The sequence below is a fragment of the Patella vulgata genome, chromosome 9 (genome assembly GCF_932274485.2).
Source record: "Patella vulgata chromosome 9, xgPatVulg1.2, whole genome shotgun sequence".
NCBI lineage: Eukaryota > Metazoa > Mollusca > Gastropoda > Patellidae > Patella > Patella vulgata.
Window position 1 is genome coordinate 3,268,154 of NC_065887.2, and position 24,482 is coordinate 3,292,635.

General features: G+C 36.8%; 1 protein-coding gene across 1 annotated transcript; it reads right to left on the reverse strand.

Moving 5' to 3' along the window:
• Positions 1 to 3,865: 3,865 nt before the first annotated feature.
• LOC126831602 (ADAM 17-like protease) lies at positions 3,866 to 24,379 on the reverse strand. Its single transcript, XM_050562198.2, has 22 exons — positions 24,240 to 24,379; positions 23,686 to 23,830; positions 23,268 to 23,401; positions 22,507 to 22,595; positions 21,246 to 21,349; positions 20,332 to 20,539; positions 19,486 to 19,578; positions 18,941 to 19,024; positions 18,306 to 18,444; positions 17,679 to 17,789; positions 16,140 to 16,145; positions 15,424 to 15,545; positions 14,770 to 14,839; positions 13,844 to 13,985; positions 12,979 to 13,081; positions 12,127 to 12,188; positions 9,817 to 9,890; positions 9,001 to 9,116; positions 8,108 to 8,186; positions 7,337 to 7,425; positions 7,033 to 7,086; positions 3,866 to 6,308 (listed from the first exon to the last, which is right to left on the reverse strand). Exons 1-22 carry the CDS (start codon positions 24,295 to 24,297, stop codon positions 6,195 to 6,197), a joined length of 2,196 nt encoding a protein of 731 aa, XP_050418155.1. The 5' UTR covers positions 24,298 to 24,379; the 3' UTR covers positions 3,866 to 6,194.
• Between the last annotated feature and the right edge of the window lie 103 nt (positions 24,380 to 24,482).

The following is a 24,482-nucleotide window of genomic DNA, read 5'->3' on the forward strand; positions in this document are numbered from 1 at the left end:
CTATTTATCTCGACATTCTGGCAGTCTATTTTTAAGAATTTTCTTGTGGACGTACCCCATACCCTCCGTAAGAACTCCTTACTTTGGCGCTCGTGAGTGGGCTTCGCCGAGGTTCGTTCGTTTGACACTTTATCTCAACGATCAGTGTCTGAAATACTGCCAAACTGCACTTCCGGCAGCCTGTTTTTCAAAAATTTCTGGGGAGACCCCCCCCCCTAGTTGAAGCTCGTGCCTTTGCCCCCTTAACATTGGACTTTGCCCCTCCAACCATCGGCGGTTGGCGCCGCCACAGCGGCTGAGGTGGAGATGCGGCTCAGAATTCCCGACGGACAAATTTTCGAGATAATTTTACTTATTGAGCCACTTCAGACAAACATAAAGACAAGTCTACGTCTAAAAATAACCCTGGGTTTAACTTGAAGATGATATATCTCCGTCTTGCCTGATAACATGTTTGGATTAAGAAGGGGGGGATTAAGACAGGATTACCGGTAGATCAATAGAGAGTAAATGGGAGGCGTGGGAATGATCAGGATGATTAGATTATTGACGTAATGTCAGTCAGTTTTACGATGAATGATAATAAAAAAATGAACCAGATTAACATGGGATCAACCTCGGCTCAATACGTCATTTTCCTTGGTGACGTTTATTACTTGATCACGAGAGAGAGAGAGAGAGAGAGAGAGAGAGAGAGAGAGAGAGAGAGAGAGCGTTTGACGTCAACGCGACACACAATAGGTCATTTCTGGATTAACATATTATACAGTTCAATTTTATTTCAATCATTCACTTGCGTGTACGGGTCTTTAGTAGAGGGAAGCAAACCACGAGGTTGAACAAGCGTCCCTACTCCTTGTCATATACAAACTGGGAATTGAAACCACGTCAGGTGACCCAATGACAGAACATATGAATGACCTAACGCACACTCGTTACGCCATCCGGTCATCCACCCACCGTTTTTAGAGTGGACATTGCCCCTTCATTATAGTGTTAAAAAACATGATGACATTCAGCTTAATATAACAAAACAATTACCACCGTACTAAAACTCGAACAAGAAACCAAATATGACGTTATCGCAGCCATCTTGAAATCGTGAAGTAGCTCCAGCACAAATGACGTCATATGTGGATTGTGGGTTAGGGTAAGGTTTAGGTCTAGTTCTATGGTTAGGGCTAGCCCTAGCCCTCTTTATATCACGAGACCTTGACGAAATCTGCAGTCTTAACCAGGCCCGTAGCCATCTTGCTGGCTGCGGAGGGGCAGTGAAGTTTTTAGGGGGGGGGGGGGTGTCACAGCCGGCACAGTCTACAGTAGGTATTTTAGAGCTATGGTCGGCAAATTTTTGTTCGGGGGGGGGGGGGAGAGGAAAAACATTTTTTCAGGGGGCATTGCCCCCCCTTGCCCCCCGCTGGCTACGGAACGGGTCTTAACCCTTACCCTAAACCTAACTCCACATGACGTCATATGTGCTAGACCGTCTCCGATCTAGCGTTCTTGCGATCGATAAGGAATTGTCCAAAGAACAAACATGCGTCGTTCCATTTCGTATCCTATTTGGTGGAGCTTAGAGAGCTGTCGGCGATGGCAATAGTAAGTGAAGAGTGTCGCCCTCAGAACAAGAGGATATTACCCAGTCACGTCTGCAATCATGCAGGCGGCCTATTCACGAAAATTTAAAATAATTTTTTTAAGAATGCAGCCTTTTCATTGGCTAATAGCTAAAAATTTGTACCGGGGCCCTTATTCACGAAAACTTAAACTAAGATACAATCAAAATTTTTAGAAATACTGCAATTAGATTGGCTGACCAGTAAAATCAATTTGCATATATCCAATGAAGTTGCAGTATTTCTTAAAATTTCGGTTGTAACTTAGTTTAAGTTTTCGTGAATAAGGGCCCCGAATTTTAACCATCATCCAATCAATACATTTGGTGTTTTACGAATAATAGGCCCCAGGTCCTGATTTTAAACAAATTACGTTAAAAAGCCTCAAACTATTATCGATTCGAAATAAAATAAATGAGAACCTTGTTATTAAAACATTTCAAACATGCAATATTTATTCTACTTTAATAAGCAGAGATTGTTTATTGTTTTAAAAAAATCTAGATTAATTTTAAAACGCCACATGTTACCGGAGTTTTATTAGAGTCTAAAAACTGAAGGAGATTAAAACTGATATTAGATTCCATTCCAGGCTGTCATACTCGCCTCAAAAAAACTTAAATGATTAAAATTGATATCAGAATCCATTCCAGTATTCCATACCGTCCCTCAAAAAAATAATTTATGAAACGAGCTGCTTTATATTGTTCAGATTAAGTGAGTACAATTAAGTGAGTGAAATTAACAAAATTATTGTCAGATTTGTTTCTCAGAATGTTTTTGATGAAATATGGAGCGCAATCTGGTGCTCGATTTTATTCAATAATTTTTTTTAGTTTTCATCATTCTTGCTGAAGTTGTCAAATGGAGAGAGATCGATCGTGAGAGAGAGAGATGGGGATTAGGGTTTAAATGAAATGAAATGGGGTTTAACGTCCTATACTGGGCTAATGAAGACAGGCATACGCCATACAGTGTGCTATGAGGGAAATATTGCCCGGACAACGGCACTATCGCCTACTCTTATATCGAATTCCAACTGCCAAGGGATCTTTTACGTGCATTCTAATGTTACGCGGGGCCTCGTGTTTTCGTCTCATCCGAAGGACTAGACAGCTGTCCTTGTCAGGCCCTCCGTCCTGCATCACTGACAAGGGGGAACCACGCCGGAAAATCTGGATGAACTTTCTCGGCCAATGCAGGGATCGAACACCCGACCTCCAGGCTAGCGAGCCACGTGATCCCCCATTAGGGTTTAACGTCCACTCGAAACAGACATAGTCTTTTCGAGTCCAACACATTGGTACAAGTTTATTTCAATAATTCGCTTGCGCGTAAGGGTCTTTAACTGTGGGAGGAAACCGGTCGATCCGGAGAAAAGCCAGGAGGTAGGACATACCCCTCCTTATTTGTCACATTGGGATCGAAACAAGTTGCATTTGAATTAATAACAGATCTTATATGATCTAAAGTGCATGCGTTATATATATATGTATCGGCCACCACCCCCTATAGCTGGTCAAATAAATGAACATTGGCTAAAATTTCATACGCAAACAAATACCCATTTCTCAAAACAAATACCCATTTAATAAATCAAATACCCATTTCACAAATCAATTATCAAATCGACGATCGGTAATCGAGAAACCGAGACTATGTATTAAGTTGATCATGATACAGCGCGCACGTGCTAACCATTAGGCCATTCCCCCACCCCCACCCCATGGTATGGGTGGTAATCGCGACCCACCAAAAGCACAACAGATAGCCTACTAGTCGGGTTACAACCCCCATTTCTCGAGGAACAAGGTTTGACGACGGTTTCTGATAAAAGGGGCCCTAGTAAAGATATCTATAGTTTGCTACTTCTGAAAACTACTGGCTAACTCCCTGAAAGCCGAAAATCCAAGATGGCGGCCAAAAATGGTCTGAAATTGACTTTGATAAATATTGTTGGCGAAATGACACGAGTAATATATCATTTTATAGGTTTTGTTGGTCACAGACAATTGATTCAAATGGCCGCCAAAATCCAAAATGGCTACAAATGCCATGGCCTCGAAAAGTATTCCTGGGGATTGTGACCCGACTGTAGAGATAAGCGACAAGACAAGGTCTTCCAAAATGGTCCCAAACAGAATTAACTGGTTCCCTACATATAACCGTGACGGCTCCATTTGCCTTTCACTGCCGTCATTGCTATAATTGGTGCAAAGACAACTACACAGAATTAAATAACATTATAATTCAATTTTAACACCATTTTATTTTACTAATGCTAGGTTCCCAGCATCACGATTCGCGCTGCGATTGAAATCGTGGTTTTAATCGTGGAGTAACCGTGGTGATCCTATCAGGTCTCATCACATATTGAGATCAGTTGTAGCAATCGTGTTGATCGTATTGAAACGCGTCCGATTAACGTATCGGCACGTATACCAGATCGTGGACTCAATATAGGAATAATCCTATCGTAACACATCGCACGACAGTGGGAACCTAGCGTTAACACATACATCTATATAAAACAAAAATAAATCTAAAAGATATATCTCTATAAATATACATATAATATCACAGTCAATTTAAACTTTTATATAAATCAGTAATACAATGTTGAGCCGGGTGATATGTAAAGTCAACTATCTCCTATTCTCAATCTAATTAAAATATAGATCTATATTTCGTTTCGTTTTTTATACTTTTGATGGCCTACCAAGTGTAGTAAAGACAAATAAAATCGAAATTTTGAACTATAAAAACGAAACGAAATTGGATCTGTGTTTTAATTAGATTGTCCTATTCTGGGACTAACATGTGGTAGATGTTTTATTTCATTAATCTGCTTTCAATCAGAGCTTGAGTCTAACAAAGATTTCATTAACAACTCGAGTACAGTGGACGATTGGGCGTGGCCGACCAATGGTGACCCTGGACCTACTCTAAAGCGGGTTAATTCCCAAAAGTACTCACTCAGAAGGATTCACATTGCCCTAGGGGGTCCCAAGGAACAGTTTGAATGCCCATTTTGTGCATGTACTGCGTTTTGCATTTAATATAGATTGGGCGTGGCCAACCAATTGTGACCTTTGACCTACTCAGAAGTGGGTTAATCCCATAAATAGACTACTCATAAGCGGATTTATTGGTGATTCTAAGAAACATTTTGACACAGGTTTCGTGGATGTAGGCCTACTTGACGCCTCAAACCTCTCGCCTCAAATCTCTCGTACTCCAGATGTTAATGAAAGTTTTTCTATCACCTGGAATAAACGAATTATGCAGGTGCATGGCCTACTTCTTGTTACAGGTGGGTATAACTTTCAAGTCACTTGCATCATTGGGACATCCCCACCCTACTCTATTAAACACTGATATAAAACAAACTTTGCCCTAGACAAAAATACAAACAATGATACTTATTCTATTCAGTTCAGAAAAAACTGCTTTAAAAACACTATTCACAAAAACAGTTTTAAAATCACTATTTACAAAACTGTGTCAAAAACACTGTTCACAAAAAACTGTTTTAAAAACACTATTTATAAAACTTGCTTTAAAAACACTATTTACAAAATAAAGACAGTTATAAAAAAAACAATTACAATGATTGAGTATCAAAAATGTAGGAATAAATAATTTAACAGCAGTCTATCAATTACCCTTTGTAACTGTAACCATTATTATGGATAACATTACGTTTAAAACTGTATTTATATAAGTAACGTTTATAACGGTATTTATATAAGTAACGTTTATAACTATTTGTATAAATAACATTTATAACTATATTTATATAAGTAACATTTCATCATATTGTACCTGAAGCCTGTTTAAACTTTGTCAGACACAACATATAGATTATGCTGGTGGTATATTCCAGGGCTATCGTTACAGTCATTTATTAGGGCTACCATAAGAGTCATACTTCAGGGCTACCATAACATTCATTTTTCAGGGCTATCGATACAGTCATCTTTCAGGGCTACCATTACAGTCATATTTCAGGGTTTTCATAATAGTCATATTTCAGAGTTATTTAACAAAGCAGAAATTCTGTGTCCCCCCACCCCATTATGCCCCAAGCATGTGCTTAGTTTGTGTAATGGTTACTGCAGCCATGGGCACACCATTAAAGGTCAGATGCTAGGTCAATATTGTATCACAATTTTCCAGACTTAATCATACATTATGCAAAAGCTAAATCTGCCTATTACAAGTCTTTCTTTAAACTATTAATTAGACATTAATTAACATGACATTAATAAACATAACAAGACCATAATCAACTCTTGATGCCATCTGATGGGTACGACTTTAAACAGATCTGCAATTCAATGGCTATTTATGATTAACCATCAAAATATATAATCTGGACAATGACAATCGAGGTTACAGTGTTTTTCAAATGCAGTTTTCTCGGCTCAGTAATTTGACTGAAATTCTCTCTTGATGTTATCTATCTTTTAACTATAATAGCGAAAACTGTCATGTCCCTTTAATATAGTTTTGGCTACTAATTGACTGTTTTATATTTTGGCTGTGTTATTGTGTACAAAAATTGATTGTTTGCCATTAATATTTTTTATGTGATCGAGCTATGAAAATTTCTTTTGGTGTTCTCGGCCTTACATGTTGATCGGGAACTTTCACACGTCTTTTATCTTCATCATAAACAAACATACGATCCTTGAAAACAGAAAATATTATATATATAACAGGAGAGATGAACTCAAATGAAATGAAATGGGGCTTAAAATTTCATTGTTCTTCCCCAACTGGCTAATGAAGACGGGCATCCAGTGTGCTATGAGATAAATTTTGCCCGGACAGCGACTAGGGCCTACAGAGAGAGAGAGAAGAGAGAGAGAGAGAGAGAAATGGGGTTTAACATCCACTCGACACAAACTAGGTCATTTTGGGACTAACATATGGTTTAATCTTATTTCAATAATTCGCTTGCGCGTACGGGTCTTTAGTAGTGGGGGAAACCTGAGGACCCGGAGAAAACAAACGATGTTGGACAGACGACCCTACTCCTTGTCACGCATATTTGACTTACTCTTATATTGAATTCCGACTTCCATAGGATCTTTTACGCGCACACAGTACCTTGGGTTTTCATCCATCCAAATGATTAGAAAGCTGTCCTTGTCAGGCCATCCGTCCTGCACCAATGACACAGGGAAAAAATCTGAACTCAAATCTTTTTGACAAGGGAAACCAAGTATCTTTTTGTATTTACCCCCCCCTCCCCACACCCCAACTCTCCCTAAAACTGGAAGTAAATTGTTAAAATTCAAGCTGATGTGACCTAAATAAATCTTGTTTTTATGCGCATTATCAGTGTGTACATGCAGCCACTGCAGCATAACTACAGGAAGATGGGGTGAAATAAAAACCAATAGCATACCGTTCTAGGTTCAATATCCATTATATTGTTAAACCTTCTTTCTCGTTTTCTATCCTGAAGACATAAAATATATAATATAAAATATTCAAGGTTTTATTCAAGGGAGCTTATATCATATAAATAATGTTGTATACAAAGGAGGTTATATTCAATCTTGTATACAGGGAGGTTACATCCAATACATATCGATTTATACAGGGAGATTATATTAAATAAACAATGTTTTTAAAGGGAGAAATCCAGGATTTTAAGTCAAAACTTAATTGCTAGTGAATCAATTTCATGGACGTATTTTCAAACTTACCCAATATGATATTCCACATGAAATAGGAATCCACAGAATCAGGGTAAAAATCATCACACAACCCACAATATTATCTCTAAAAAATATCACTGAAATACAAAATAATAAAATCCTCACACAACCCACAATATTATCTCTAAAAAAATATCACTGAAATACAAAATAATAAAATCCTCACACAACCCACAATATTATCTCTAAAAAATATCACTGAAATACAAAATAATAAAATCCTCACACAACCCACAATATTATCTCTAAAAAATATCACTGAAATACAAAATAATAAAATCTTCACACAACCCACAATATTATCTCTAAAAAATATCACTGAAATACAAAATAATAAAATCCTCACACAACCCACAATATTATCTCTAAAAAATATCACTGAAATACAAAATAATAAAATCCTCACACAACCCACAATATTATCTTAAAAAATATCACTGAAATACAAAATATTACTGAAACACGATTTACAATTCATAAAGAGAGAGAGAAATGGGGTTTAACGTCCACTCGACACAAACTAGGTCATTTCGGGACCAACATATGGTTTAATTTTATTTACATAATTCGCTTGCGCGTAGGGGTCTTTAGCAGTGGGAGGAAACCGGAGGACCCGGAGAAAACCCACGAGGTTGGACAGGCGACCCTACTCCTTGTCACGTACGACCGGGGATTCGAAACCACGCCAGTCGACTCAATGACAGACTTTATGATACAGCAGTTATGTCTGAAGTGACAATGTTTATAAAATATACTTACAAATAGCATCTAAAGAGATATTGTCTATTAAATTAAATAATCTCTCTACCAAACTCTGGGCAGCTTTCTTACAACTTCCCTGTAAAATTTAACAAATTATATCTTCATATCAGTAAACATGAAAATAATGAAATTATCAGGTAATTAACGTCTTTGATGTCATTTGATGTCATATTTTGTGGAAGTTGAATCTCTAAAAGGAATATCCCCCAGTTGTACATGACAAGGAGTAGGGTCGCCTGTCCAACCTTGTGAGTTTTCTCTGGGTCCTCCTTGTATGTGACAAGGAGTAGGGTCACCTGTCCAACCTCGTGGGTTTTCTCCGGGTCCACCGATTTCCTTCCACTACTAAAGACTCCTACACGCAAACGAATTACTGCAATAAAATTGAACCATAAGTTATTCCCAAAATGACCTAGTTTGTGTTGAGTGGATGTTAAACACCATTTCTCTCTCTCTCTCTCTAAAAGGTATATCAGTTCAAAAATGGTTGAAAATTTGTGAACATTTTGCAACCATATGAGAGGATATATGATTTATACAACACCCACTATAATTTTCCTGAAATTTATGATGGGCCTTTTCTTGCACCACTGACAAGGGGACATGACTCTGTCTTCCACCACTGACAAGGGACACGACTTTGTCTTCCACCACTAATAAGGGGACATCACTCTGTCTGGCACCACAGACAAGGGGACATCACTCTGTCTGGCACCACAGACAAGGTGAAACAAGTTATAACCGAATAAATCTGTTGTTGCACTTTTCATAGTCTTCAATCATCAATCTATATTAAACATTGGGAGCGTCTATGTATATCATTTTCGTTAACTTTCAACACATTTTTTTATTCTAGATCTGGAGGAACAATTTGTGATAATTTAACTTACAGCCACACAGTAGCCTTGAGCACAGGGTCTTCCATGAGGTAGCGATGTTTGTGGTTTCAAGTGATTACATACTCCATGGGTTGAATTCCGACAACAACGTAAACAAGATGTTGACACTGTAAAAAAAAAAAAAAAAAAAAAAATACCCATCATAGTCTTAGAATGTCATTTGAGGGATTGGTAATTATAAATAGTTCAATATTGGTTTAACGATAGTTTTTATACACATAAGCACAGGAGCCAGGGGGGCTGCAAGCCACCCCTCCCTCAGATTCGGTGAACCATCCATTTTCGGGCAATGCATTTCCATTTTTCCGGCACAAACATCATTAAACTAGACCAAATAGCATAGAAATATAATTGTAAAATGGAAAATTTGTTTTAGTTAATGACCGATTCATTCTGACAATTTGGTTGACAAAGTAGCCTCAGCACCCCCCTATCTGAAATTGGCCCCCTACGCCTATGTTTTTACAACAGAGAGAGAGAGAGAGTTTAACGTCCACTCAGGCAGACTAGGTCATTTTGGGACTAACACATTGTTCAATTTTATTTAAATAATTCACTTGTGCATAGGAGTCTTTAGTAGTGGCAGGAAACCGGAGGACCGGAAGACAACCCATGAGGTTGGATAGATGACCCTACTCCTTGTCACATACAAGCAGGACCCAGAGAAAACCCACAAGGTTGGACAGGAGACCCTACCTGGATGGGGGGGGGAGGAGGCATAAACAAATCCTTACATATTGCCAGTATAAATAACCAATTAAGGGGAAGTGCTGATAATTCAGTTGAATATTCTATAAATAAATCTACCTTCTTCACAAACACAGGGTTGAAGACCTTGACCTTCACAGATTCCTAGACACGCCCCTCCTCGACATACACCACTGAAAGTAAATCAAGTGGGATTTAGTGTTTTACTTTTCTACACCAACCAGGATAAACATGCTGAATCTGGCTAATGATGACTAGCATATATATACACTGGTAAGCTGATACCGTTGACTTATGGAGCTAGGCCTTTTAGTAATGACAATTATTGTCATTAAATCATAGAAGTGGTCAGTATTCTAAACCAATGTTTAGTATGTATAGAAAGTGGTTAGAAATTATACAGTTGTTATTAATTAGCAAGTGTGTAACTAGCTGTAAAAGATGTGACTATTTATAACACCCATCATTAATTAGCAGGTGTATATCATTCAATAGTCACGGTTTTAGGGTAACACCTTAGTGACATAACACACACTTAATTAACTACTGCATGTATATAAACTGACGACTGATCTATTAATGTCGTATAGATTCATTTATAAACGTTATTTATTGCTAAGTCAACGATATCAACTTTACTGTAATACACCATGCATTGTGCTATGGGGTTTATTTTTGCCTGGACAGCGTCGTTTTCACCTACTCTTTAAAGAATTCTGACTGCCAAGGTATCTTTACGGTCTGTCTTTCTGTCATTCTAGGAGTGTACTAAGGTATTCGATAGGTAAAGGACATTGAAATAGGCAGGGTTAAAATTCGAAGAGTAAGCCCAAGCCCCAAGTTCACAAAGCATTCTCAGACTTAAGTTAAGAATTTACTCAACTTTCAATCACTGTTTATGAGAAATATCTTGGTTCCAGAAACACGAAACTTTGCACATAGTTTCTTCTTGATGTATTTGATACTTCAAAACAACAAAAGTTTTATAAAGGGCTATATTGTAATTAAAATAAGGCGAACAATTTTGAGTAAATTCTTAACTTAAGTCAGAGAATGCTTTGTGAACTCGAGCCCAGGAGAATCGAAAGATTTTTATGTCCTGTTCCCACTTGTTACACGGGACCACAGTCTTTCATCCTATTTGTACGATTAGATCTTGTTCCTTGCCAAACTCTGTCTACTACACCACTAACAAGGTCGAACCATGCTGGACAATCCTGATGAACTTTCTCGGCCATCTCTGGGATCTAACAGGGATCTCCAGGTTAGCGGGCAAATATCTTATTCACGAAGTCACCACTGCTCCCCCCCCCCACACGATAATAACAGAATATATAAGAACTGGAAGTATAAATTCTACCTCCCCCATGTTATATACACAGTCATATATTAAAGATACATTATGCAAGATTTAGATAAAGAGCTATAGCCATTCTTGCTTTAATAGTTCGAAAATAGATAATGTAAAATGAATAATTTGAAAATTTCATTCAAATTACTCTATTGCAAGCGAAGATATTAGCCTTTGAAGGTTTGACAAGATGTGTGCAATAATTTCAACCACCGTACTGGTTGTTCGAAGCTAAGTCTCGCTCCTCCATTTTTAGCTTAAATCAAAATATGACTGAACTGTTCTAATCTATTTAATATCAGAGATATCCGATGCCATCAAAAGCTGATTATGGTCTGGATAAGTTAATTAATGTCTAATTAATAATTTAGATAACATTTGAGGCCTAAAGAAAGACCTGCGATATGCAGATTTAGCTCTTGCATAATGTTTAAAAAGTAAACTAAACATTAATTTATAATAATCACTTATGTTATTTAATGACAAGACAATCTGATTAAAATACACATCTATATTTCATTTTGTTTTTTTATACTTTCCATGGCCTACACTACATGAAGATCTGACCAGTTGTAGTAGAAGGTCACGTCAGGGGTCGTACCAAGCGGTTTTTGAGCCTATGACGTCTGACATTGATTAATCAATCAGCGTTGAAGGTTCTAGTGATTTACCAACAGTATTGTGCATCGCACCACAAGAAATCGCCATAACAGACCGTTTCATTGGCTGATCCCTCACTTCAACCAGAATGCAGGTTATACAACAACTCTTCCAGATCCTAGTGTAGTAAAGACAATTTCTAGTGGTTTACCCACAGTTCCGTACATCGCACGCCAAGAACTCGCGGTAACAGACCGCTCGATCCATTAGCTGATTCCTCACTTCCAGATCATAGTGTAGTAAAGACAGGTACACCAAAATTTGGAACTATACAAAACGAAACTAAAAGGCCAGTGTTATTAAATAGCATCAAATCGTACTTTGATCAGATGAATGATTCATAGGTTTGGATTCATAGTTCATGAAATATATGATTAGTCTTGATCACTTTGTCTTACCTGTCTATACAAGATGTGTCGTCATCAGCATTTAAAGAGGCTGGACAATCTAAGCTATTTCCTGTGATAACGTTAAGGCATGAATAACTTACTGATAGTTCTAGTGTTCTTGCATGTGTAATGTGTATCTTCAACAAATAAAACAGGCATTTAAAATCATGACAGAGCGCGTATATAATTCAATACAGCCAAGACGTCCGACAATTGGTCAACATATCACATGAAAAAGTTCACAAATAATATTATATAATAATAATGAATGTCCATTTGTAATGAGCTAGATCCAGAAAGCGTCGGACTCATCCTCACATACAAACATTCTTACACCACAGATTATCCAGGTATGTCTTTAGATGAGATTTGAATTGACTTAACGACAAAATGAGTCAAAGTTCATCTAGTAGAGAATTCCTTTTTACAGATGCAGCTTTATGAAAAGATCTGGCACCAAAAGATTTCAATTGACAATTTGGTCAATTGTGTTTATTTTGATTATATATATGATTGATCGTAAGTTTCCTGGGTCTTTACGATTGAATTATACTGGATCATACACTAACCAGCTTGATAGAGTGGAATCCCACTCTATTCACAGGTTCGAATCCCACTCTATTCACCAGCTTAATAGACTGGAATCCCACTCTATTCACCAGCTCCACAGAGTCAGACAAATAGATTATGAAAAACTATGCTGTGAAAAGTGTAAGTCCCACTATCAATGTACACATTTTTGCAGTGTTTTTGCCGGTCAAAAGGTTGTAAATGTAATGGGATCATTTCCATGTAACCAACAGAAACGTGGATATGGAAAACGAGCCTAAATATTCGCCGTGGATATTATTATAAAGGATATGGACAATAGCTGATTGTTTTACACGAACTAAACGTGTCGTTTCTACAGACGGTACCAACAGGTGCTCTTTGACAGTTTAAACAACATTCATGGTTGACAGGACTGAAACAAAATAAAACAACATTCATTTAAAGAGATAGAGAGAAATGGGGTTTAATGTCTACTTGACACAAACTAGGTCATTTCGGGACTAACATATGGTTAAATCTGATTTCAATATTTCGCTTGCATGCAGGGGGAGGAAACTGGAGGACAGACAATCCTACACAGCAGGGAATCGAAACTATGCCACTTGACTCAATGACAGATCTTGTGATCTAAAGCAAACATATTAAACCATTCGGACACCCCGCCCCCAAACTCATTTAAAAATACGAGCGATGATAAATGGTATCAGGTGTTCTAGATAGAGTAAGCATACCCTGTCTTATGTACAACATCTATCAATACTATATATCTAGACTAGGTGGTATCAGGTGTTCTAGATAGAGTAAGTATACCCTGTATCATGTACAACATCTATCAATACAATATATCTTGACCAAGTGGTATCAGGTGTTCTAGATAAAGTAAGCATACCCTGTATCATGTACAATATCTATCAATACTATATATCTACACTGGGTGGTATCAGGTGTTCTAGAAAGCACAGGGTACCTCATGCATTTACCTGCATCAGACCATTCATGGCTTCTTCAATTCTTCGTATTTTCAGAAAACAATAAAAATGGGCTAAATGTAAGCAGATCACTTGCTATATGTATATTTTAATCTGGATAAACATGCATGGGGAACTGCATAGTGTACAAGGAACAGAGAACGTTTATTATATATAGCAGCCATAAAAGAAGAAATACAACTGACCTACATTCAGACGTAGCGGTAAGTTTACAAAATGAGTTACAACATTTATCCTGCCCGTATTTTCCCAGAAATCCGGCATCACATTCCTCATCAGTACCAGCATCGATTTTACCATTACCACATAACGTCACTGGAGTAGGCTCTACAATTAAACAAGTAAAAATAACAACTAAGGGAGATAATTTAGTCCGTCGTGGGAAAAAAAACAAGGCATCAGTTTGAGTGCAATTTATTAGTGAAGGCTTCAAGACATATGGGGCCTCTGGCAGAGCCTCGTTTAACATGATGACTAGGCGGCACTGCCGCCGCGCATTGGCCAAACTGTGCCGCCTACTGAGCCCAAAAGTTGAAGACTGGGCGGCAACATACATACGTTTTGAAAATCGCTGAGAAGGTTTTTCCCATGTGCCAATACTATACCATGGTGCGTAGGTTTACAAAACCGTCTTTCTGATTGTTTTCTGGGTAAATTTCTGTCTGCGGGAACGCCGCATCAGTGTTTTGATCTCGATTTTACAGGGTATTAATAAATCCATGGTTTAACAAGATGCCAAAACTAATCGTGTATCAAATCTCCGAAACTATTTTTCAAGTGCTCAGAAATCGAGTCTAAGGGAGTCAATTTTCAAAATTTTCTTGGGGGGGGGCCCCCCAGACCCCCCGCCTGGACTCTCACCTGCGGTGTTCGCGTGGGGCTTCGTCCGACATTGCCGCGCACGATCAAATCCTTAGACGAGGCTCAGGCCTCTGGTTAATGTGAATAATATTTTTGACACTGTTATAAGTCATTCTTACAAGCACCATAGTCTTAAACATTCATCATCATCTTCGGCCTTGCCCAATTATTTAGTCACAGTTTAAAATTGAAATTGATTTTCCATCTTACAGACACAATTCATCAATGTTAGAATATATATTCCACTCACCTTTAAAACAAGAATCAAGTTTTGCCGCCAAAACTTTCTGTACAGAAACTTTACTACAATCAGAAAATTTCTGAAAAAGAAAAATGACAACAAACATACACATAAAATCAAATGGGGTTTAACATCCTACTTTTCAACAGCGACTGGGCTAATGAAGATGTACAAACGTCATATAGTGTGCCCAAACAGCTGTGCTACTGTCTACTCTTATATCAAATTTCCAACTGTCAGGTGCCGTTACAGTCTACGCTTATATCAAATTCCAACTGTCAGTTGTTCTATTAAGTGCACGCCAATGTATGCACAGGACCTCAGTCATTCATCCCATCTAAACATCTAAATACTGTCTTTGTCAGTCCCTGCATCCTGCAACACAGACTCCGAGCAAACACTGGGGGACATGCTCTGCAAACACCAGTATAGAGAACCTGAAACCTCCTGGTTAGCATCTTACTCTATGATCCAAACAAACAAGGTCAAACTGAATTTTGAATCTAATAATTAACAATTATCATAAAACAACAGAACTAGATATTATATTGTCTAATATCCGTGAAAATCACATAAAACTTGTTTATCCCTTATGAGGCTAAGAAGGTTAAAGTTCTGAGCTGATTTCATTTTAATAAAGTTATGGTAGAACAACAAACTTACGAAATTATTTGAATCATATCCTGTAACTGAGAATGGGTACATGAGATATTTACCATCACCGAATATACTGGAAGGGGCACAGTTTCCTGTATCACTGTCATGTTCACTACCCCAATTATGACCTGTAAATAATTATAATAATATCAATAATAATTTATTTATTTATAAATAATGCACCCAAAATCAAGCTAAAAGACTAAAAACACTTGAAATACAGATGTGACGTCACCCTTTGATGTTGGCGTACCATTATTTCAAATAATCGTACAGGCAATTTGCCAATCGTACATCATTTATACTAGTGAAATATTGGACTCGCGTGACCTATTTCACTGTAAAAGCACATGCGCAGTGTCTGTATTTTAAGTCGTTTAATGGTCTCTAGCTCAAGACATTGCCTACAGACCTCTTGTTGTTACAATACATTACTTAATGTCTCGCTCTCAACCATTTAAAAATACATAAAATGATGGATAAAAATGAATCAATGATATTAAAAATTCAAATCATAATTACACTGAAAAATGAGTAGAATCTATCATATTAAAAAGATCTTAATAAAAAGTTCAATTTTAGTTTACAATAAATAAATATTAGTGTTTAATTCTCAGTTATTTTGTGACTAAAATATTGTTAGCTTATTACTTATAAATCCTTTATTGTCTCTCTGATGGGGCATCTCATCATGTGGGAAATATAAAACAAAAGTAACTTACCAATTTCTGTTGGTAGGAAATGAAACAAAAAGAGTAAAATAAAATTAATTTACAAATATTAAGTCTACCATAAACTGTTTCATAGGTGTGAATTGACAAGCAGGCATTTTTATTTTAAGGGAAATGCGTTCAAACAACCAACCCACAAAACTGGAGTGAATGACACTGTGGATAGAAAATGTTAAATTTAACACACATCAAAATCCAGCGGTGGACTCTGTGAATTTTGAGCTCGGGTGTCAGAGTCTCCACCACAAGCCAGTGATTAATTGCCCGATCAGATAATGAGTCAATGGAGTTTTAGTTCCGCGGTAAAAAGTTAATTTATGGTTAAAATTTGTTGATTTTGGAAATCAAGATCTATATATCTGTGGGTTATTTATTTAAAATTTAACGAAGTTCCCTAATATTTCAAATATTTCATAAACCGTTTGTAATATTTTATAGTTTATTTATAGCCACTGACTGTAATTTGAGGAATCCCTTACCAACTATAATATGAGGGCTGACTGAAAAGTTCTCAGCATGAGATCAATTGGATTGAACCAAACTTTTGCACTATTTTGTGAATCTATCCATTGAAATAACCAGAAATGGACAAAACTGGCTATAGGGCAGTCATCAAAAATATCAAGTACCTGCAACGGAGAGGACTAACCCTAACACAGATACATGCTGACAATGTCTCCACTTTTGAGTATGATGCCCCTTACTTTTCCAAAGTAAACAAGTGGGCTGTGGAATTTAAACGTGGCAAAGAGAGCCTTGACGATGACACACAAACGATCAAGAAAACATTACCTCGGCGCTAGTTCCTTTAGGAACTGTCTCTGAGCGAACATAGTTCGCTAACAGTTCCTACCACTTGCTATATAGCTACAATATGAAAATACGGTAAAATACCGCTCTTCCCCACCTCTGTTCTCAGGCTATTTTGGAACCCTTACCTTCTAGTTTTCACCGTGAATGTTTATTCTTCGCAAAAGGAATCATTTCTCGTCATATTTGACACAAATATATAATAATTCAACACTCTTTTCAAGTAGAATTTAGCGATTAAATAAACATGGGGTCTGCGCATGTTCGAGTCTCGTAATGTCTGATCAGTTCAAACGTATTTTGTGTATGTTTTTTATCGCAAAATTCTGCTTGAAAATAGTGTTGAATTATTATAAATGTGTGTCAGCTGTGGCAAGAAATGATTCCTTTAGCAAGCAAAGAAGAATCAGAGTGAAAAATAGTCGGTAAGGATTCCAAAATAGCCTTAGACCAGAGGTGGGGATGGGCGGTATTTTCATATTGCAGCTATATAGCAAGCGGTAGGAACTATCAGCGGACATCGTCCGATCCGAGACAGTTCCTAACGGAACTACCTCGGTGCATGACATGGTGATGGCTGATCATGTGAGGGTTAAGCATATTATCGCCAACAAGTTAGGAATGGTAAAAGTTTCTGCAAGATGGGTGTCAAAGCTCTTGACTGTGGATCAGAAATGTGTCAGTGTTCTGTGATCTGTACCATGTTATATCTGTACCTACCATGAGCTGTAACTAAATCAGCTTGTTGAGTTAAAACGGTATCACCACCGGTATTTTTCGTTGTAGTCCAACCAGTGTTATAACTCCTCACTATACCACCGGACGTCTGACCTACAAAAAATATAAACATACAATTAATCCATCACTCTTTTCATTTTGAGTGAGACCTTGGACTGTACTGCACAGTAGAATCTTACAGCTTTCCCTTAATACATTCAATTGATTTGATATATACATGATAGTGTTTGGCCATTGAAATGCAACTTTCTGGTGAAGTCCACATACTACTGTAGTGAAATCCCGCTGAACGAGAGAGAAATGGGTTTAACATCCACTCAACACAAAGCAGGCCACATTGGGAATATAATATGGTACGTATCTATTTCAATAATTTGCTTGTCCGTAGGGGTCTTCAGCAGCGGGAGGAACCTGGAGGATCCAGAGAAAACCTGTGAGGTTTGACCCAACCCCTTGTCACATACAAATCTGGGGTACGAACCATGTCACTTGACTCAACGACAGACATAATGATCTAAAGCACACAGTTTAGACCACTCAACCATTTAACGCCCCTTTTACTAGATAAATTTTAAGGTTTTTCCAGAAAATAAGACATGTGTAACTTACTTGGGGAGCATATACCACCGAGACCAGATGTTCTAGCAGGTGAAATATACGCCAGACCTAAAACATTGTTGGTAAAACTCTGATGTGTAAACAAGTGTCCCACACAATAATTCTGTAACGTTTCATCTCGTCCAAACGCCTACAAATAAATCAAATCATTTAATTATTCAACAGTATTCTTCATAATAAATCATTTTATTTAACAGTATTCTTTATAAAAAATAAACATACACCTATATCTGTCTGATTCCAAAAATAAAGTGTCATCACGTCCGAACGCCTAAAAATAAACTACTTTCTTCATAATAAATAAACATATATATATATATAGCTAAAATAAGCTAAGGGAGCTAAATGGGTTTAGAGAAAGAGAGAAATGGGTTACAATTTTATATCAATTAAGTGCTTGCTCATGGGTATTTTCTTGTAGTGCAAAGAAACTGGAGGACCCATAGGAAACCTCGTGGGTTTTCTCCGGGTCCTCCGGTTTCCTCACACTGCTAAAGACCCCTATGTGCAAGCGAATTGTGTAAATAAAATTTTTAAAAAAAAGAAGTTAGTCCCGAAATGACCTAGTTTGTGTTGAGTCGACGTTAAACCTCATTTCTCTCTCTCCGACACAAAATAATACTCACATCAAGAAAATCTCCAGTTGCCCAGTCGTTTTTAGCCTGATTATAATGATATGTACTAATTGTTGGAGCGTCGTGTATACGAATCTATAAACATCAAATAAATAATATAACTTATTTTAATCAACATGCAGACAATAAGCTTCATTTTAATCTCATTTATTCAAGTTATTGATAACAGATCTAGAGTACTTGTAGCTCATATAACATTAACTCATTGATAACAGATCTAGAGTACTTGTAGCTCATATAACATTAACTCATTGATAACAGATCTAGAGTACTTGTAGCTCATATAACATTAACTCATTGATAACAGATCTAGAGTACTTGTAGCTCATATAACATTAACTCATTTATAACAGATTAACTCATTGATAACAGATCTGGCATTACTGTAGTTATTATAACATTAACTCACTGATAACAGATCTGGCGATACTGTAGTTATTATAACATTAACTCATTGATAACAGACCTGGCGTTATTGTAATTATTAAAACATTAACTAACAGATTTAATTTGAGTAGAATATAATAACAACATACCAGTCCTAATTCTAGACCAAGTCCAGTAAGTTGTTGAGTTCCACCCCAGTTAGTCTGACGATAAATAGCGTCTGTTCTCTCGATCACACCAACCTGCATAATTAAACATATTCATTGATTAAAGTTTTGATATTTTTTGATATCAAAAAAGACTAGTAGAAGATTCTCTATCTATCCATATTCATTCTTTTATTAGGTAGATAGGCTGTATTTTAAATAAAACATTGTCTTACAAAAATATAAGCGGTTACAATATTTCCTGCAAAATTGAGAACAATTTCAGGAACAGATCAATGAACAGAACGAGGACATTTCAGGTGAACATTGTATTATTGTATTTGTTGATGGCAACAATAAAGACAGTCTGTTATGGTTGTTCAGTTAGTGAATATGTTTTTAGCAATCTGATTATAATACAGATCTATATTTCGTTTCGTTTTTTTTATACTTTCGATGGCCTACACTACATAAAGATCTGACAACTTGTAGCGATAGGTCCTGTCAGAAGTCATACAAGCAGCTTTTGACCCTATGACGTTAGACATTTGATTAACCAATCAGCATTGATGTTTCTAATGGATTACCCACAGTTCCGTGCAAAACACGCCTAAAGCTCACCGTAACAGACCGCTTCATTGGCTAATTTCTCACACCATTCAGAACACGTCAATGATAAGAACTCTTCCAGACCCTAGTGTAGTAAAGACAAGTAAAACGAAATTTTGAACTATAAAAAACGAAACGAAATAGGATCTGTGTTTTAATCAGATTGTGTTTTTAGTGTGAGTGTGATACAACAATGATTGTCTATATTCGATGATGATGATGTATATAAAATAAACTCACGAGATAACTGGCCGTTCTGTAAATATCACTTCTACCCATCGCTACGTAGAATTTATAATCAGCTACAGCAAACAGTGTACAGGTGTTTTTAGTCGGTGTGGCTCGTTTCTTCCGTTTCTGTGTGTCCGAGTTCGGTTTTGATTCTGTAGTTGACGTATCTGACATCTCATCGTTACTGTCAACTCGAGCTGATTGACAATAACTATGTCTGTAATTAAACAAATACACAGACTTTATTACAACAGATAGGCTGGCGTGAAGCTCTTATTTTAACTGACAGGTAAGAGAAATTACCTGTCAGTCAATTTAACCTTAAAAAACATGAAATGAAATGAAATGTGGTTTAACATCCTACTGTTCTGTTACGACTGGGCTAACGAAGACGGGCATACACCATACAGTGTGCTATGATGGAAATTTTGCCTGGGCAGCGGCACTATGACCTACTCTTATATCAAATTCCAACTGCCAAGGGATCTTTTGCATGCATGCTAATGTATACACGGACCTCAGATTTTCATTCCATTCAAATGACTAGACAGCTAGCCTTGTCAGGCCCTCTGTCCTGCACCACTGACAAGGGGAAACCATGTTGGAAAATCCTGACAAACTTTCTCGGCCAATGCAGGGATCGAACAAGCGACCTCCAGACTAGCGAGCCAACGTCTTACCCACTTAGCCACCGTGTGGCTCCCTAAAACACATGAAGTTCGATTTAATGTGTAAACACACCTAAAAATATATTTTAAAAAATTAGGATAATGGTACAAATTATCATATTGTTTAAAACAAAATAGCCCCTACATCAAACACAGAGTATAAAATCAAATACTGTCATCATAAATTTTTTTTAAAAATCAGTAAGCCAAATACATATTAAAACCAATATTGGTTTAAAATAAAATTATTCGAACCGATCTTGTCCTTTGTCTGGCCATTGCATGTCTGAACCACGATAGGCCACCATTTTACCACTTCCTATCCCATGATTCTTATCATCTATATGTCTCCATGCCGACTGAAATGAAAAGTCATCCATATATACACAGCACAACAGGTTCAACTCATCGTGTCATTCTCAATTGTATAAAATATGTTATTCTCGTTTTATGTATAAATCATGTCATTCTCAACTGTATAAATCAAGACATTCTCAACTGTATAAATCAAATTATTCTCAACTGTATACATCAAGTCATTCTCAACTGTATAAATCGTGTCATTCTCAACTGTATACATCAAGTTATTCTCAACTGTATAAATCGTGTCATTCTCAATTGTATGAATCATGTCATTCTGAATTGGGTTTCCTCCCATTGCTAGTTAGTACTGAAATGACCTAGTTTGTGTCCAGTGGATGTTAAACCTCTCTCTCTCTCTCTATCTTTCTCTCTCTCTCTCTCTCTCTCTCTCTCTCTCTCTCTCTCTCTCTTTTATCAGTTCTGTTTTGCATGTAGAGCTGTTCTCTAGCTCTTACAATCTTAGAACAATAACAAAAAGTCGATATCCTGTCAGATACAATATGATCAACTTTATTGTATAGAAACACCCACTTAATGAAGTCTACAAATACATAATTTTGTCTTGTATGCTGTTTGAAAGATGACATATTTCCAAAATCAAAGGTTTAAAAATGTCAAGAAGAAATATGCTTGAGTGTCAGAATTCCAATGTTTCATATTCCTAGAGAGAATATTAAAACAGAATAAACCTACCTCAATAATATACAACTCTCCTTCCAGTAAAACAGAATAAACCTACCTCAATAATATACAACTCTCCTTCCAGTAAAACAGAATAAACCTACCTCAATAATATACAACTCTCCTTCCAGTAAAACAGAATAAACCTACCTCAATAATATACAACTCTCCTTCCAGTAAAATGGAATAAACCTACCTCAATAATATACAACTCTCCTTCCAGTAAAACAGAATAAACCTACCTCAATAATATACAACTCTCCTTCCAGTAAAATGGAATAAACCTACCTCAATAATATACAACTCTCCTTCCAGTAAAACAGAATAAACCTACCTCAATAATATACAACTCTCCTTCCAGTAAAACAGAATAAACCTACCTCAATAATATACAACTCTCCTTCCAGTAAAATGGAATAAACGTACCTCAATAATATACAACACCCCTTCCAGTAAAACAGAATAAACATACCTCAATAATATACAACTCTCCGTCCAATAAAATAGTTCCTGTAAAACTTCCATCTTCAAAATAACCATGTACTTCAGAATCCTCTTCATCTGCCATGTAAATATAAAATGTACAGTATGGAATTATAATGTTGCCAAAAGTTTGAGGATGGACAAAGTTTCAAAATACATTTTTTTTTTTCAGTGTTTCATACTACTAAAGTCACGGTGTAAAAATACAAAGTATACTTTTCGAAATACAAATTTCATTTATGAAGCTCTTACATTCTAATATTATACATACATTCTGAAGAATGAAACAACTTTGAATTAGCTACTTTACAGAGAGAGACAAAGTGAGGAAAATGGGGTTTAATTTCCAATCGGCAAAAACTAGGTCATTTTGGGACTAACATATGGTACATATTTTATTTCAATAATTTACTTGCATGCCGGGATCTTTAGCAGTGGGAAGAAACTGGAGGATTTGGTAGAAAGCCCATAAATTTAGGCAGACAACCCTACTCCTTGCGATCAAAACCATGGCACTTGACTCAATGACAAACCTTATAAACTGAAGCACATCCATCCCCCCTCCCCTCAAGCATCCCCCCTCCCCTCAAGCACACGCATTACCCCTCCCCTCAAGGGCACGCATTACCCCTTTTCCCCCAAAGGGAATGGAAGCATATCAACATTATTGTCAGAAGCTTGCAACGATATCTGTTAACTGACTTTGGTCGATGGATTTAAAATGGATTAAGATCTCTGGTCTACACACACCTTGTACTTTACCCTCATAGAAATTTCCTTCTTGTAAAGCTGCAATTGTTTCACTGCCATCAGAATGAACGACGCTGATTTTAAAATTTGGTGAAAATATTTCTGTTCTTGGTTTCAATATTAAATGAAATGACCTGAAAGTATACAAAACAGGGTTTTATTATTATTTAGATTTAGATTTAGAGAGAGAGACAGAGAGAGAGAGAGAAAGAGAGAGAGAGAGAGAGGGATTTACGTCCAATTGACACAAACTAGATCATTTCGGGACTAACATATGGTTCAATTTTATTTCAATACTTCACTTCCATGTAGGGGTCTTTAGCTGTGGGATGAAACCGGAGGACCCTGAGAAAACCCAAGTATAAGCGGGCAATTCCACTTGACTTAATGACAGACTTTCACCCCCACCCCCCATTACCTGTTAAAAGCTGTGAGTGTTATTTCTTTAATGAGCTGTTCGTTATCGTCATGTTGCTCATCTGTATAAATACTACGTCGATATCGACCAATCGTTTCTGGAGTTGTTATTATTTCATAATACGATAACTTGTCTCCGATATCAGCTAAAAATAAACAACACAAAAACATCTAGTGATGAATTATTAACAACATTAATATGATGACCACCCAAAATGACAGCACCCTAAAACGGCTCAAAGCTTATTTCTAGACATGAATGGAGTTAGAGTTTGTGACTGAATGAGGTGAGTACAATGTCAATAGATTATCGACAATAGGGCCTAATAGTCTAATACAATTACCGGTAATTTGCATTGCCCATTTAAGAATCCTGATTATATTACACTATGAAACTATCACTGTTTATATTGGCTTAAACATATAAAAAGTTCTGATTCAACCCACTAGATCTAGATGTACCGGTATGGATCATATGAGCTAATAAATTATAAAAAAAAAAATAACATCGTTTCATAGATGAACCCATTTCATTTCTCTTCTATTTTTACTAACCTGAAACTGTCAGAAACAAAAGAGAAAAGCTAAATAATATTAGAAATAAACCCTCCATTACTAAATCTAGATCTTCCAAAAATCTCAAAATTCCATTTAAAAAATATTCACATTCCTCTTATTTGTTTATAAAATAAATCGTTGCCGAGAACGCTTTACAAAGCGCCATCTCGAAGATAACTCTTTTCAATCGGTCTGGACATACATGTACGAGACTACGGTAGTTCTCCGTGAGATGTGGGT